This window comes from Sminthopsis crassicaudata, chromosome 2, assembly GCF_048593235.1.
Source record: "Sminthopsis crassicaudata isolate SCR6 chromosome 2, ASM4859323v1, whole genome shotgun sequence".
NCBI lineage: Eukaryota > Metazoa > Chordata > Mammalia > Dasyuromorphia > Dasyuridae > Sminthopsis > Sminthopsis crassicaudata.
Genome location: NC_133618.1, coordinates 575,031,446 through 575,045,129, shown reverse-complemented (window position 1 = coordinate 575,045,129; position 13,684 = coordinate 575,031,446). Strand labels below are relative to the sequence as shown.

At 38.0% G+C, this 13,684-nt stretch overlaps 1 protein-coding gene across 1 annotated transcript in view; it reads right to left on the bottom strand.

The window, feature by feature from the left end:
- Window positions 1-12,974, bottom strand: part of FSD2 (fibronectin type III and SPRY domain containing 2) — a 57,087-nt gene extending 44,113 nt beyond the window's left edge. Inside the window, exons 1-3 of the mRNA XM_074295303.1 lie at window positions 12,232-12,974; window positions 12,058-12,153; window positions 1,004-1,234 (exon numbers count right to left, since the gene is read on the bottom strand). Coding sequence (XP_074151404.1) covers window positions 1,004-1,234; window positions 12,058-12,153; window positions 12,232-12,906 — 1,002 coding nt within the window. The 5' untranslated portion in view covers window positions 12,907-12,974. The remainder of the gene's footprint in view (window positions 1-1,003; window positions 1,235-12,057; window positions 12,154-12,231) is intronic.
- Window positions 12,975-13,684: the final 710 nt, after the last annotated feature.

Here is a 13,684-nt window from a genome sequence, read left to right as displayed (position 1 = left end):
GTAATTGGTAAATATTTAGCAAAACAAATGAAAATACAATAAAACATTGATAACTTTCACATGTTTTTCTAAGCCAACATGCAACCTGAACAGATCCTTCTCCATCCTAGTAATGACTCCAGTTTCCACTTCTGATTCATACTGATAAACACTAAACACAACTTTGGCAGATGAGGGAACCTTGGAAGGAATCCAAATATTACCCCACAAGCTGTGCACATAGACCCTCAGCCTCTCTCCTTGTAGTACTGCTATTCTCTGAGGACAGGGAAAGAGTCTTTGTTATGAAACCTTCACATACCTTTATATGTTAGGGATTAGCATAGTGTCTTCCCCTTAATAGGAGATCATAAATATTATTAGAATGACTTTTGAGTTAGAAGTAAAATTATTTTAAGTATATCTGTCATTAGAGATCTCTTTAAACTGATATATACATATTCATATGTTTTATATAGTTAGCCAAAAAATGGAGGTAGGCAGAAGTTAGTAGAAACTAAGAAAAGCATACATTCTTTTCTATTCTGAAAAACCTTGTGGTTTCATGGTTTTCTATCTCCAGGAGTAGCAAGAGTACTTTGAGGAAATGTTTTTGTAGCACCAGTAGAAATTATTTGTAACAAGTAGCTGCATTATCCCTTAAAGGAAGATATCCAAAATGTTAATCATCTGGACCCACTTTGGAGAATCTATTGGACAGATATGGACAAGAATAGTACAAGATAAGAAGGCACAGATGGGTTGCAATCTGTATCAATGTATGGAGTGCCCATGTGGATGAGATCACAGCTCCAGTGCATTATCATTTGACATCCATCCTGTTAACTCTACTGGTTTTCCCAATTTCCACCTTCACTGAAGGTCATGACTCTTTACCCTTGGAAATTGATAATGTCATTCACTATCAATGGCATCAAACCATTTTACATCCTCAGTTAATTTGGATTATTCTAGATGAGCAAAATCTATCCCAGATAATATTTTCTTCTGTATTACTGCTTACCTTTATGAATTCAAGCTTCTCCTCGTGGCAGATCTCTTCAATTGTTTCCATCAATTCCTTACAAGTGTCAAGATTTTCACCACAATTGACCAACTGTTCATACAATGCTTCTATTTTCTCTCTCTTCTTTTCCCCTAAAGCTTGCATTTTTTCTTCATATTTCTGAGCAAGAATTTCCAAGATCTCATTATAATGCAACTCAAAGTTCTGCTCCTGTCTTCCAAAATTCTCCTGTAAGATATTTGAGACAAGTTATTTTAGTTTACATAACTGCAAGTCATAAAATTTAAGCCATATTTTAGTTAAATATTTTTAAATGTTCAGTTTTTGAAATTAGAAAGGATTTTAAGATTAACTTAATTCAAACCCTCAGTATGTAGAAAAGGAAAAGTAAGACTTGATTAATTAAGGATGGTTAATGGAAGATCTAGAACAAACTTCTTTTTATTCCTGGTCATAGTAAGTCAATAAACATTTATTAAATACTTATTGTGTTGCCAGTCACTGTACTAAACATTAGAGATACAAGAAATAGTAAAAGATAGTCCTTTCTCTAAAGGAGCTGACAGTTTAATGCAAGAGACACCATGCAAACAACTATTAAACAAGCTACAGACAGGATAAATTGGAAATAATCAACTGAAGGAAAGCATTTTAATAAAAGGAAATTGGAAACAGCTTCTTGTGTTAGGTGGAAGGTGGGAGACAGTGAAAATGCCTGGGATCTGGAAAAGGATATCTTTAGAGGCAGTGAAGTAGCATAATGAATAAAGCTCTGAACCTGGTCAGGAAGACTTAAACTTGACCCAGAAGCTTATTAGCTTATAAGCTGTGCTTATTAGGTCCTAGGCAAATAACTCCTATGTATTTCAGTTTCCTCATCTGTAAATGGGATTGATAATAGTATCTCCATCTCAGTTCTGTTGTGAGGATCAAGTGAGATAATATTGGCAATGCACTTAGCACAGTGTCTGGTACACAGTAGGTGTTAAATGTTTCATTCCTTCCTTAGATATCATCTATTGCATCCTCTATATTCTGCAGATGAAGAAAGCAGGTGTAAAAAGGTTAAGAATTTATCCAAGGTCACAAGGTAGTAAATGGCAGAGCCAGAATAAAAATCCAGGTCTTCATACTCTAAAAAAATTGATCCTAGGGATGGAGGGAGAAGAAAAAAGGTTGGGGAGAGGTGTGGGAGGGTGGGCAAGACCACAAACCCAATCTACTTTCTTACCATTCCAGAGCCAATATAAAGCAAAGGATTACATAGCTTTATAACTGAAGTGGGCAACAAGGACTCATAGTGGATAGAGTGCCAAGCTGGGAAGATTCTTCTTTCCAAGTTCAAGTTCAACCTCAGACACTTCCTAGTTGATTGTATGACCCCGGGCAAGTCACCTAATCCTGTTTGCCTCAGTTTCCTGATCTGTAAAATGGACTGGAAAAGGAAATGAAAAACCACTCCGGTATCTTTGTCAAGAAAACTCCAAATAGGAATTGGAAACAACTAAACAGCAACAATAATTGAAATCATTTGAACTAGTTTCTATTATCAATGGATGCTGAGGCTCATTCAAATTAAGGAACTTGATCAAGGCTATCCAGTTACATTTTTGGCAAAACCTGAACTTAGACCTAGTTCTCCCAAATTTGATTGCAGCGTTTCTCTAATATAACCTTGAATGCCATGAAGGTCAGATTCTGTCATTCTCTCATTGGGAAACCCAGTCTCATTTCTGCTGCGAAACCTTTGAAGTATAGGTTATATAATCTGTTAAAAACCATCATTTACTTACAGAAGTTAAAATCTCTATTTTGGCTACTGAAATGTATTTCCTATAATTTCATCTTCTGTAGGAATGAAGAAAGAATTTTCAATGCTCTTTCACATGCTTTCAGAGAGTTAGAGATTTAATCATAAAATCTTCAGAAGGAGGCCTCTTTAATGTTTCCTGATAACATATTTTCTATCATTTGCACCAATGAACACACATTTACCAACAGTGCTATGCTAGGGGCAGTGGATGCTATAACAGTAGACAGTCTCTGCACATAAAGAGCTTTTGAACTCACTGAAAAAATAAGACTAAAAAACACAATACAATTATAATCCCAGATAAGGTGGCACATAAACGAAGTCCTAATTTTACGGAGTTGCCAGGGGAAAAGGGCTCACTGTGAGCTGCAGAGATAAGGAAAGGCCTTGTGGAAGGGATGGAAAGTGATATAAGTTTTGAAGAATGAGGAGGCTCTAATAAAGTTGGGGGCAAGGGAAAGGGAATGAGTCAGAAGGAATAATATGAGCAAAAAGTCAGAGGTGAATCTATCTATGATTTCTTTTGAGGGCAGCAAACAGACTAGATTGGCTAAAGTAGAAAGTTTTCATTGAGAAACAATTAAAGAGAGAAGATTAAATGTGTAGGAGGTACAGAAAAAGATTGTAGAGACCCTCAAAGATCAGATTGTGAAGTGTCTTATTTTTATTTTTTTAATTCTTCTATACATATTTTCACATTTATCATGCTATGTAAGAAAAAATCAGAACAAAAAGGAAAAATGAGAGAAAACAAGTTAAAAACAAAAAAAGTGAGATTACTATGTTGTGATCCATATTCAGTCTCCACAGTTCTTTTTCTGGATGCAAATAGCTCTTTTCATCCCACATCTATCGGAATTGGCCTAGATCATCTCATTGTTGAAAAGTCATATCTATCATAGTTGATCATGTGAAGTGTTTTAAAAGTCAAACTAAGAGGCAGCTAGATGGTGCAGTGGGTAGAGAACCAGCCCTGAAGTCAAGAGGACCGGAGTTCAAATTTGGCCTCAGACACTTAACACTTCCCAGCTGTGTGACCCTGGGCAAGTCACTTAACCCCAATTGGCTCAGCAAAAGAAAAAAAAAAGTCAAACTAGAGTTTGTATTTTATCCTAAAAACAAGTTCCTATTGGCCATTTCCAACTGATACATCTCAGAATAAACAATGCCTAAAACAATTCTTTATTATGTTCTAAAACAGAACTCTGTAGCCCTCCTATAATCCACCATTTTTGCAATTTTCCCATTTTTGACTAAGGTCTTATCTTCCTCTTCTACTCTGTTTACAACCTTAGGATCACCTTTGAATTGCAACTTGCTCTTGCTATGTATCCAGCCTTGTTAATTCTACCTGAATGATATCTTTCATTCTCACATAGCCACTGCTCTATTTCAGGCTTTCATCAGCTTTTGTCTAACTAAAGCTGTAGTACAGCTGATTGTTAAATTTTTAGTGTGAGCATTTACACCTAGAAAATTGGCCAGCTACATATCTGGGTTTGATTTATTCTTTTGGTGATTGTCTAGATTTAAGAAAGTACTGAAGAAAATATTAATAGGGCAAATTAAACTTAAAAATGTGTTGTGGGGATATTACTTCCTCCTTCAGCCATTTGTTAAAAATGCACTAGCATATTACCCTTACTAATTCCAAAAATCTTCAAATTGGTTTCCCTGCCTCCAGTCTACCCCCTTGCCCATTTCTCATGGTGGTCTGAACACTATCATTTCTTCTCCTCCAAAAGCTCCAGTGCTCCCCTTTTACCTCTATGATGAAATACAAACTCATTCATTTGGCATTAAAAGTCTTTCACAACTTATCTTCAACCTACTTTTCCAGACTCATTACAAATTATTACCCAATCTGTGCACTATGAAATGTCAAACTGTTATTTATTATCCTTCATATGTGATGTTCCATCTCTGGTTTCCACACGCTAAGTACTTACCTTTTAGAATTCAAAGTCCTTAAAAGCTTTACTCCAGGTCTCACCTGATTCTTACAGTTTCTAATGACTGCCTCTCAAGGACTCTTGTGTTTGGTTTATGTGTGTGTGTATATATATAATCTGATGTTGTTTCTCCCAATTGACTAGAGGCCTTGAGGGAAGGAGCAGAATGTTTTTTTTTCTTTGTATCTTTAACTTTTTAATTGTTTTACTAAATAAATCAACTAGCCTTTTCAAGTCTCATTTGGCCTATAAGTAGGGATACTGATGGGCATTAGTGATTAAATAAGGTAATGTGTGAAAGTTGTTTTGCAGACTTTCAAGTGCTCTATGTAAACAGCTGTTAGTATTACTACTAAATTAATCATTTATTAAATATCTACTTCATGACAGGCACAAATACAAAGAAAAGACAAAAACAGTTCCTGCCTCCAAAGAGCTCCCATTCTACTGGAAGAAATAACACTGATATAAATTGCAAGATTTTTCAGGGTAGATGGAAGTTAATGTCAGAGGGAAAGGCAGGAAAGATTTTCAACAGGAGGTGGCATTTGAGCTGAATCTGAGTGATTCTGGGAGATGGAGATGAGGAAAGAGAGCCTTCCAGGAGTGGGGGACAGCCCTAAGTAAAACCCAGGCTCAAAAATGGATTATGGAATAATTGATATTAAATTGCCTACTATTTAGGGAGAAAAAATTGAAACTCAACTTTTTTAATGAACAATAAAATTTGTCTTTACATGTAATTGAAAAAATACTACTAAAAACAATAATTTTAAAGCTGAAAGAGACCTTATAGAAAACCTTATGTCCTCTCCTCAATTTCCCTGATGGGAAAGCTAGGAGACAGTAGTTAGGAAGTATAATATAGGAGGGTATTGGACTTAGAATACTGAAAGAAGACTCAAGTTCAAGTCATGCTCCAGATACTTACTAAGTAACCCTGGGTAAGTCCCTTTAACAATTTACAACCTCTGTAGCGAGCTGTTGTCTCTAGAAGCTGCTGGATTGCTCTCTGGGAAGAGATCTGCTGTGTCTTCTACTCAAATCTCTCCGACAGATTCTTCTTCCTGTAATGAACCGTTGTCTCCAGGCAGTTGCTGTTAACTCTTGTCCAAAGAAGTGACTTCCCTTCCTGCAGAGAGCCCCGTCAAGCCTGATGCAATTCAGAGTCTTCTTCTTATCTCTGGGAGTCCTCTCTTTTATTCTCCCAGAGATGGGCGTGGGATAATGCAAGGGCTTCTGGGAAGAACCACCCCAGCCAATGAGCTTGCCCCCTCTATCAAGTCAACCTGAGTTCTCACCTTGTAATTGTCCAGAAAACCTCAGTTCTCACTTAGTAATCCTAACATCTCCCCCTTTCTTTTGATTTAGAACATAGGACAGTCATGACCTTGAAACATAAATCCATCAATATGGGAAGTATTACAGATAATTACATAAATTACATAAGCACATAGTAACATAGTAACGTAACACATGCTAGAAGTATATAACATAATCATAAATTGAAAATTTATAAATGTCCATAAGTCCATTGTCCATTAGTCTCATCTTGTGTGAGGAAGTCCAATGATTCCTGCTGGTTTTTAAAGTTCTTTAACAGTCTTCTTATTATCCATGCTCTTTCAGTGTCAGATGTTTCTTAGATCTTCTCCTTTATTTTGAGGCCTTTCTCTTTTTCTGTCTCTCTCTGATGGACAAGGCGAATATGACTCGTTGGCACCCATCTGATTCCTTCTCCTGCTGAAGAAATACAAGCAAACCCTCTCCCCCAGGCAGTTAACCTATCTGGTCCCTTCCATTCACTACTTTCTGGATCTCTCCACATCACCTGGCGATTATCTAAGGACAGTGGAGATGCTCTCACTGGACACTGCCCTTCTGGTGGGTTATAAAACCTGTCTGCTGGAGCCAGTGCATCTTTGTCAAAAATTAGAAAATTAATGGTATAGAGAACTAAATTTAGAAGTTCCCTAGGGCTACCTGTGGCTCCCCCTTTCTTTTGTTTTTGGAGGAGTGTCTTAATATCTCTGTTTCTTCTCTCTACTATTGCCTGCCCTTGAGGATTAAAGGGTATGCCCGTGGTATGTAAAATCTTATACTGTGCACAAAAGTGTGTAAAATGTTTGGACGTATATGCAGGTCCATTGTCTGTTTTTATTGCTTGTGGCACACCCATAATTGCAAAAGCCTGTATAAGGAATTCAGTGACCACTCGGGCTGTCTCTTTTGCTGCTGGCATTGCAAATGTGAATCCTGAAAAGGTGTCTACCACAACATGAATAAAAGATAGACGACCAAAAGATTTATAATGGGTCACATCCATTTGCCAGATTTCATTGGGTCTCAAACCACGAGGATTCTTCCCTGGAGGGAATGTAGGAGCGTGGAAAGGAAGACAAGCTGTACAGCTTTTTACTATGCTCCTAGCTTCCTCTCTTGTGATTCCAAATTGTAAACGTAAAGCTCGAGCAGCCTGATGATATTTAGAATGAGATTCTTGTGCTTCCTGAAATAAAGGACTACTGGCTAACATGGTTAGAAGGCTATCTGCCTTTGAATTTCCATCAAAAATGGGACCTGGAAGTCCACTATGTGAGTGGACATGCAAGATATAAATCTTGCCTGGATGTTTTCTCACTTGCTCTTGAAGTTCCTTAAAGAGCTGATAAATATTGGAGGCTGCAAATTTTATTTGGGCTGTGGCAATTCTTTGTACTACACCTACTGAATAGGCTGAATCAGTAATTATATTTACGTCTCCTGGGTAATAAGTGAGAGCTAGCATGATAGCAAATAATTCATTCTGTTGAGTGGATTGAAAAGGAGTCCTGATTACTCTCTTTATGGTTAAATCATGAGAGTATATGGCACAAATATTTTCTTTGGAGGCATCTGTAAAGATTGTTGGTCCTTTAAGAGGAACCTTAGAAACCTTTTCTTCAAAAATCCATCGCCAATTATGTAGTAGCCGGGTAATCTTTAATGGAGATCCATGTGCAAAATTTGGAGCGGTGGCTAATAAAATTTGCCATTCTGGGATGGTCTCACAGCATACATTAATCTGTGCGTTAGTATAGAATGTGTATATTTTTTCAGGACTTATCCCAGATAATTGTGTTACTCTCTTAATAGCCTTTAATAAAATCCTAGCCACAAGCACTGGGTAAGGTGTAAGGCTTTGTTCTGGTTGTGCTGGGAGGTTCACCCACTCAATCACTCTGTCTCCTTGGTGAAGGACTGCTGTGGGTGCCTCTTTTGTAGCAAAAACTGATATTTCCAAGGGTTTTTGAGTGACTCTTTCAACCACATTGGATAAAGCCAGTTCAACTTCTCTCAAAGCCTTTTGTGCTTCTTTTGTAAGCTGGCGTGGTGAATTTAAAGCACTGTCTCCCCTTAAAATGTCATATAGTGGTTGTAGTTGATTGGTAGTTAAGCCTAACACTGGACGCATCCATTGGATATCTCCTATTAATTTTTGAAAGTCATTTAAGGTGTTCAACTTCTCTGTTCTTAAAGAAAGCTTTTGTACTGTGAGTGTCTTAGGATATACTTCATATCCTAAATATTGAAAAGGAGCATGTCTTTGAATTTTTTCTGTAGCTATATGCAGTTTGTAGTACTTTAATGTTTCCATGGTCCTTTGTAGACATGCCTCTAACATTTGTTCCTCAGGTGCACATCCCAAAATATCATCCATATAATGTAACAATATTACTTTTGGAAAGGCTTTTCTTACTGGAGCAAGAGCAGCTGCAACATACATTTGGCACATAGTAGGGCTGTTTTTCATTCCCTGTGGCAAAACTGTTCGGGCGCCAAATTGCGAAGGTCTGGTCTAGCTCCTCTTGTCAGGATAAGCAAAAGTCCTTGCCCCACGTTGGGCGCCAATTGTAGCGAGCTGTTGTCTCTAGAAGCTGCTGGATTGCTCTCTGGGAAGAGATCTGCTGTGTCTTCTACTCAAATCTCTCCGACAGATTCTTCTTCCTGTAATGAACCGTTGTCTCCAGGCAGTTGCTGTTAACTCTTGTCCAAAGAAGTGACTTCCCTTCCTGCAGAGAGCCCCGTCAAGCCTGATGCAATTCAGAGTCTTCTTCTTGTCTCTGGGAGTCCTCTCTTTTATTCTCCCAGAGATGGGCGTGGGATAATGCAAGGGCTTCTGGGAAGAACCACCCCAGCCAATGAGCTTGCCCCCTCTATCAAGTCAACCTGAGTTCTCACCTTGTAATTGTCCAGAAAACCTCAGTTCTCACTTAGTAATCCTAACAAACCTCAGTTTCATAATCTGTAAAATGGGCATAATAACTACCTCAGAATTGCTGTTATAATCAAATAAGATGTGTAAAGTATTTTTCAAAGCTTAAGAAGCTATATAAATGTTGGGATGTGAGGAAACTGAGATCCAGAGTGATGCATTTACCCAAGGTCATGTGACTAATTAACGACAGACTAGGAGTAGAATATGATTCCCAGGATAATTCTTTTTCCATATTTTACTGTATTCTCTCATACTTGACATCAGCCTGGGGCTGGACTTTTGGAAGAAGAAGGTCATTCACTGAAGGAGAGAGGAACAAGTTCATAAATCCCATTGGTCCACCAGTCAGATATCAAAATGCAAAGGTAAGAACAGTCAGCTTATCTGTCAAGTGCAACAATAATGTGAATTTATTTGACACGCAGATAATTTTTGAAAAGGTTTTAGGTAAAGCAAGCCTGAGTGCTGTAGGTCAACAAATTAAATGACCACAACTGTGTCTGATCCAGTAAAAATTTAATTAGGTTCTGGGCAGAAGTAACAGGTTGTCAATGAAGAGATAAGCAGAAGGGGGCCGGATGGCAAGGATTGTACCAGGTGTGGCTAATTTGCTTCAATCAGTCATTGCCCTTTGGAACTGCAGAGCTCAAAGCCAGGCTTCCATTTTGTGCTGGCTGAGCTAAGATGTGTTATGAAAGGTTTGCTGATATATGTTAAAATGCACTAAACCTTCCTCTGATTCCTTCCTTTCCTCCCCACTATCAAGATATTGGGAGGTACCCTGTTCCTCAGAGCTCAGGCCCAGAAATCAGGCTGGTCCCTAAACTTGACATTATAAAAATCTTTTGCACGCTGGCTGATCTCACCCTCTGGCAAAGTGTATTACTTTGACCAGCACCAGGTGTTCACTGAGGGATTTATGATCTTCATATTTAGATTTGTTGGAGATCCTCTTATTTCCCAGAACCTGAGAGCTGTCCATCAGATCTTTTGACATGCTTGAAATCCCTTTCTTGTAACTACTAAGTGAACTGAACCAGGTACTACAATCCTGTTCCTACCATACTAACTCTGATGCTCAACTTGGAGACTGTTTTTACAGGAGCCAGGAACACCTGCATTGTTCATGCAGTAGCCTGTTGGGAACTGCTATTCAAGACCTAAGAATGATTGTGTCATGGTCCAGTCTACTTGTGGTTTTTTATGTATATAAGTCCTGTCTTTGCTCCAGGATGGTAAACCCTCCTTCACAGGAAGAGGGTTTCTGCTTGCAAATGTTTTCCTTTGGTACAGATGGTAACCTAGATTATGATTATCTTTCCCTGAAGGAAACCTTGCATTATAACTTGCTATTTATTTGTTTTTACTGATGCATAGAGCTGTGACTAGTTGTTTTATCCCCTGGGATGATAGCATGTCCAAGATAGGGGAGAATAAAATTCTCTGATCGATTTTATAACTTATAATTATGAAAATAATGTAATAATCATTAAGAAAAATCCAGTGGAATGTGGATCAAAGTACAGTATTTTCACTTTTGTTGTTTTCTTCTTTATAATTTCCCCCCCTTTCATCTAATTTTTCTTGCATAGTATGATGAATAGAGAAATATGTTTAGAAGAATACACATGTTTAATCTATATTGAATTGCTTACTTTTTAGGGGAGGAGGAAAAGAAAGAGAAAGAAAAAATTTTGTAGCACAAGGTTTTGCAAAGATTAATGTTGAAAACTATCTTTGCATGTATTTGGAAAAATAAAATATTATTTTAAAAAAGGAGGAAAAATCCAGTGGAGCGGGGGAAGGAATTAGTTGCTATCACAACTATACTTTGTGTCCTAAATAATTTTGGTGTTCCAGGGCAAATTTCCATTCACCCTGTCCTAGTTAGATCTTTGCTGATTGAGAAACAATACAATATAGAATTGAAAAACTCTTAATGTATCTAAAATTCGTTAATATATTTAATATATTCTTTCACATGATGGGGAGATGTCAAATGAAAATAGTGAATTATTCCCTCATGGAGGCATTCCTTTTAGCAGTTTGCCAGCCTGGGTTTTCCTCCTTGAGTTAAAGTTTGGTGAAATTGCTGAGTGGCCAGCATTTTCTCTCACTGACAGCTGTTAAATGTCAGGGGTGTATAGCAGGGTAATATGACAGATGCCTCAGAAGCACAGATAAGTCCCCGGAACTAGGAGTGGAGAAGGTATTCTGTATGATTCATGTAGCCAAAACACAGATATCACCTCTCAGATCAGATTCCTGCCCCTACCACCCACTAGTTCTAGAAAATAATTATGGTTTAATATAGCTAGGCTTTTTAAAAGGCAGCTCAGTTTCTCCATATGTAAAGTTAAAGAGTGGAACTAGATGTACTTTAAGTTCCTGTCCAGATATAAACATCTATAACAGGAAACTTTCACTTATTGCTTCTACTCATTGCATTGTGAGTGTGCACTCATTTAGCTCAACTATCTAAATCTATAACCAGGAAGCACTTTAATTACCACTTTCACTAAATATGGGGGCAGCATATGCTAGTTTAAGTCATAAGATAATGGAGTATAGTAAATGGGTGGGACTTAATTTTAGTATGTGTAGAGGGAAACACTGAAAAGTCACTTTTAACCATAGCATATAGATTTTAGGGGTAACTGATCTGTCACCTTCAAAGCAATTCCAGAGGCTTGACTCTTTCTCTTCCTGTATAATACTGAGGAGCACAGACTCTAGTGTCAGAGAACCTGGATCTGTCTCTGATGCTTATTATCTGTGTGACCCTGAGCACTTAACTTCCTTATACCTCAGTTTCCTTATCTGTAAAAATCAGGGGTTTTACTGGATGCCTTCTGAGAGCTCATTCAGCTCAAGTGTATATAACATCCAGCAGGTAATGAGGAGAGAGGAGCATTAATTTTCTTTGTCTCAACAGATCTGTGTTGAGTGGATTTATTAACCCACTAATTATTGATTTTTAAAAGGCACATAATGATGGATTAGTGAAAAAAAAAAAATGTTCTCTTACCTCTACGGTAATGAAAACTTCCTCCAAATGACTTGCAAAGTTTTCCATCTGAATAATCTGCTCTTCTAATTTGAACATGTTTTTATGAATTTCCTCCTGTCAAACAAAAGAATTATGAGTGGCAATTGGAATGTTCTTTAAATAGAAACAGGAAGAAAAAAGTGTCTTATTTACCCGGGCATTTTCTGCTGCGGTGTTAAGCTGGGTCACTTCATGATCCTTGTGTTCACCAAAAAGATTGTCAAAAGCTCTGATTGGAATTTTGCAGGTGACACAGAAAACATCAGCCGCTTCTTCTTCATCCTCTTCTTCTGGTATGACATAGCACTCATATTCCTCACTGGAGCGACCCCGAGTATACCTGTAGGCTTCCCTCAATTCCTGGTAGTGACCTCGAGGGCCCCAGGTGGGGAATCCATCATCTTCTTCATCTTCCTCTTCCCCCAGATATTGCCAGTCTTTCTCTTCTCTCCCTGGCTCTCTCCTCTTTGGAACCATATGGGGTCTGAGGGAAGAAGTTGCTGACTGGTAATCTGAAGCCCCAGCCCGAAGCACACTCCCTACTTCAATCTCATCCTCCAGCTCCTTATCATCTTCAACTCCATAATAGCGGGCCAGTTCTTCTACTTCATTTTGATCATGGGTGGCCGTACTTAATTCTGGGGTCCTCTCACCTCTCTTTGGTTCTTTCAGGACTTCTCCTCTCATTTGAATTTTTTCTTCCGGAAAGATCAGCCTGTCTTCAGAGTCGTAGAGATCCATGTGATAAAAGTTGAAGCTCTGGTCGGCAGTAGGACTAGTGGCTGAGTCCCGGTTATACACTGGAGCCCTGCCAGTTCTTTCCTCCATGGCAGCAGCAGCCCAGGACTGATTGTCTGCTCTTCCTGGCCTTTCCAGATAAATGGAAGAGATTTTCTTGGTCCTGGACAGTAAAGAAGATAAAACGTTAATATGTCTGGAATCCACTTGTTCCAAATTTTTGGTGGATTTTATACATGGCTTGTAATCATCCCCATTAGAATGTTTGTTCCTTGAGAGCAGGGACAATGTTTTTTGTCTCTTTCTGCATCCTAGCAAAGTGCCTAGTACATAGTATGGCCTTAATAAATTTTACTGAGTCACTTTCACTTTACACAATCAATAAGAAAAGAGTTAGCTATGTATAGTGAGTCCTGATGAAAACTATGTGGCCTAGAAAATATTCAAAGTTCTTAGGAGAAAATCTTGTTTTCTAGAATTGTACAACTGTGTTTTGGGTAAGATCCCACTAAAATGCAAGGATACCATAACGAAATTGCTAGAGGACCAGAATTTGCCAAAATATAGATCCCAGTCTTTATAAATGATCTCACTTAAAGATCAGTCAACGCTCAAGTCTGGAATGATGTTCACTGATAAAGTATAAGATTTTCATAAGCAAATATCACTGACTGACTTTTAAAAATCTACTCTAGCATATATTCTAATGCTACATCTCACTTTGAAATGTCAAAATCTCCTTTCTGAACATAGTCAGCAAACTAAGAAATTGTAAAATATCTTGTTTTTCAAGAGCCTCATTTCTTAACACAATTTATTTCTTAACCATACTGATGAAACTGGTCTCTTTGAATCTAGTTTTATTCTG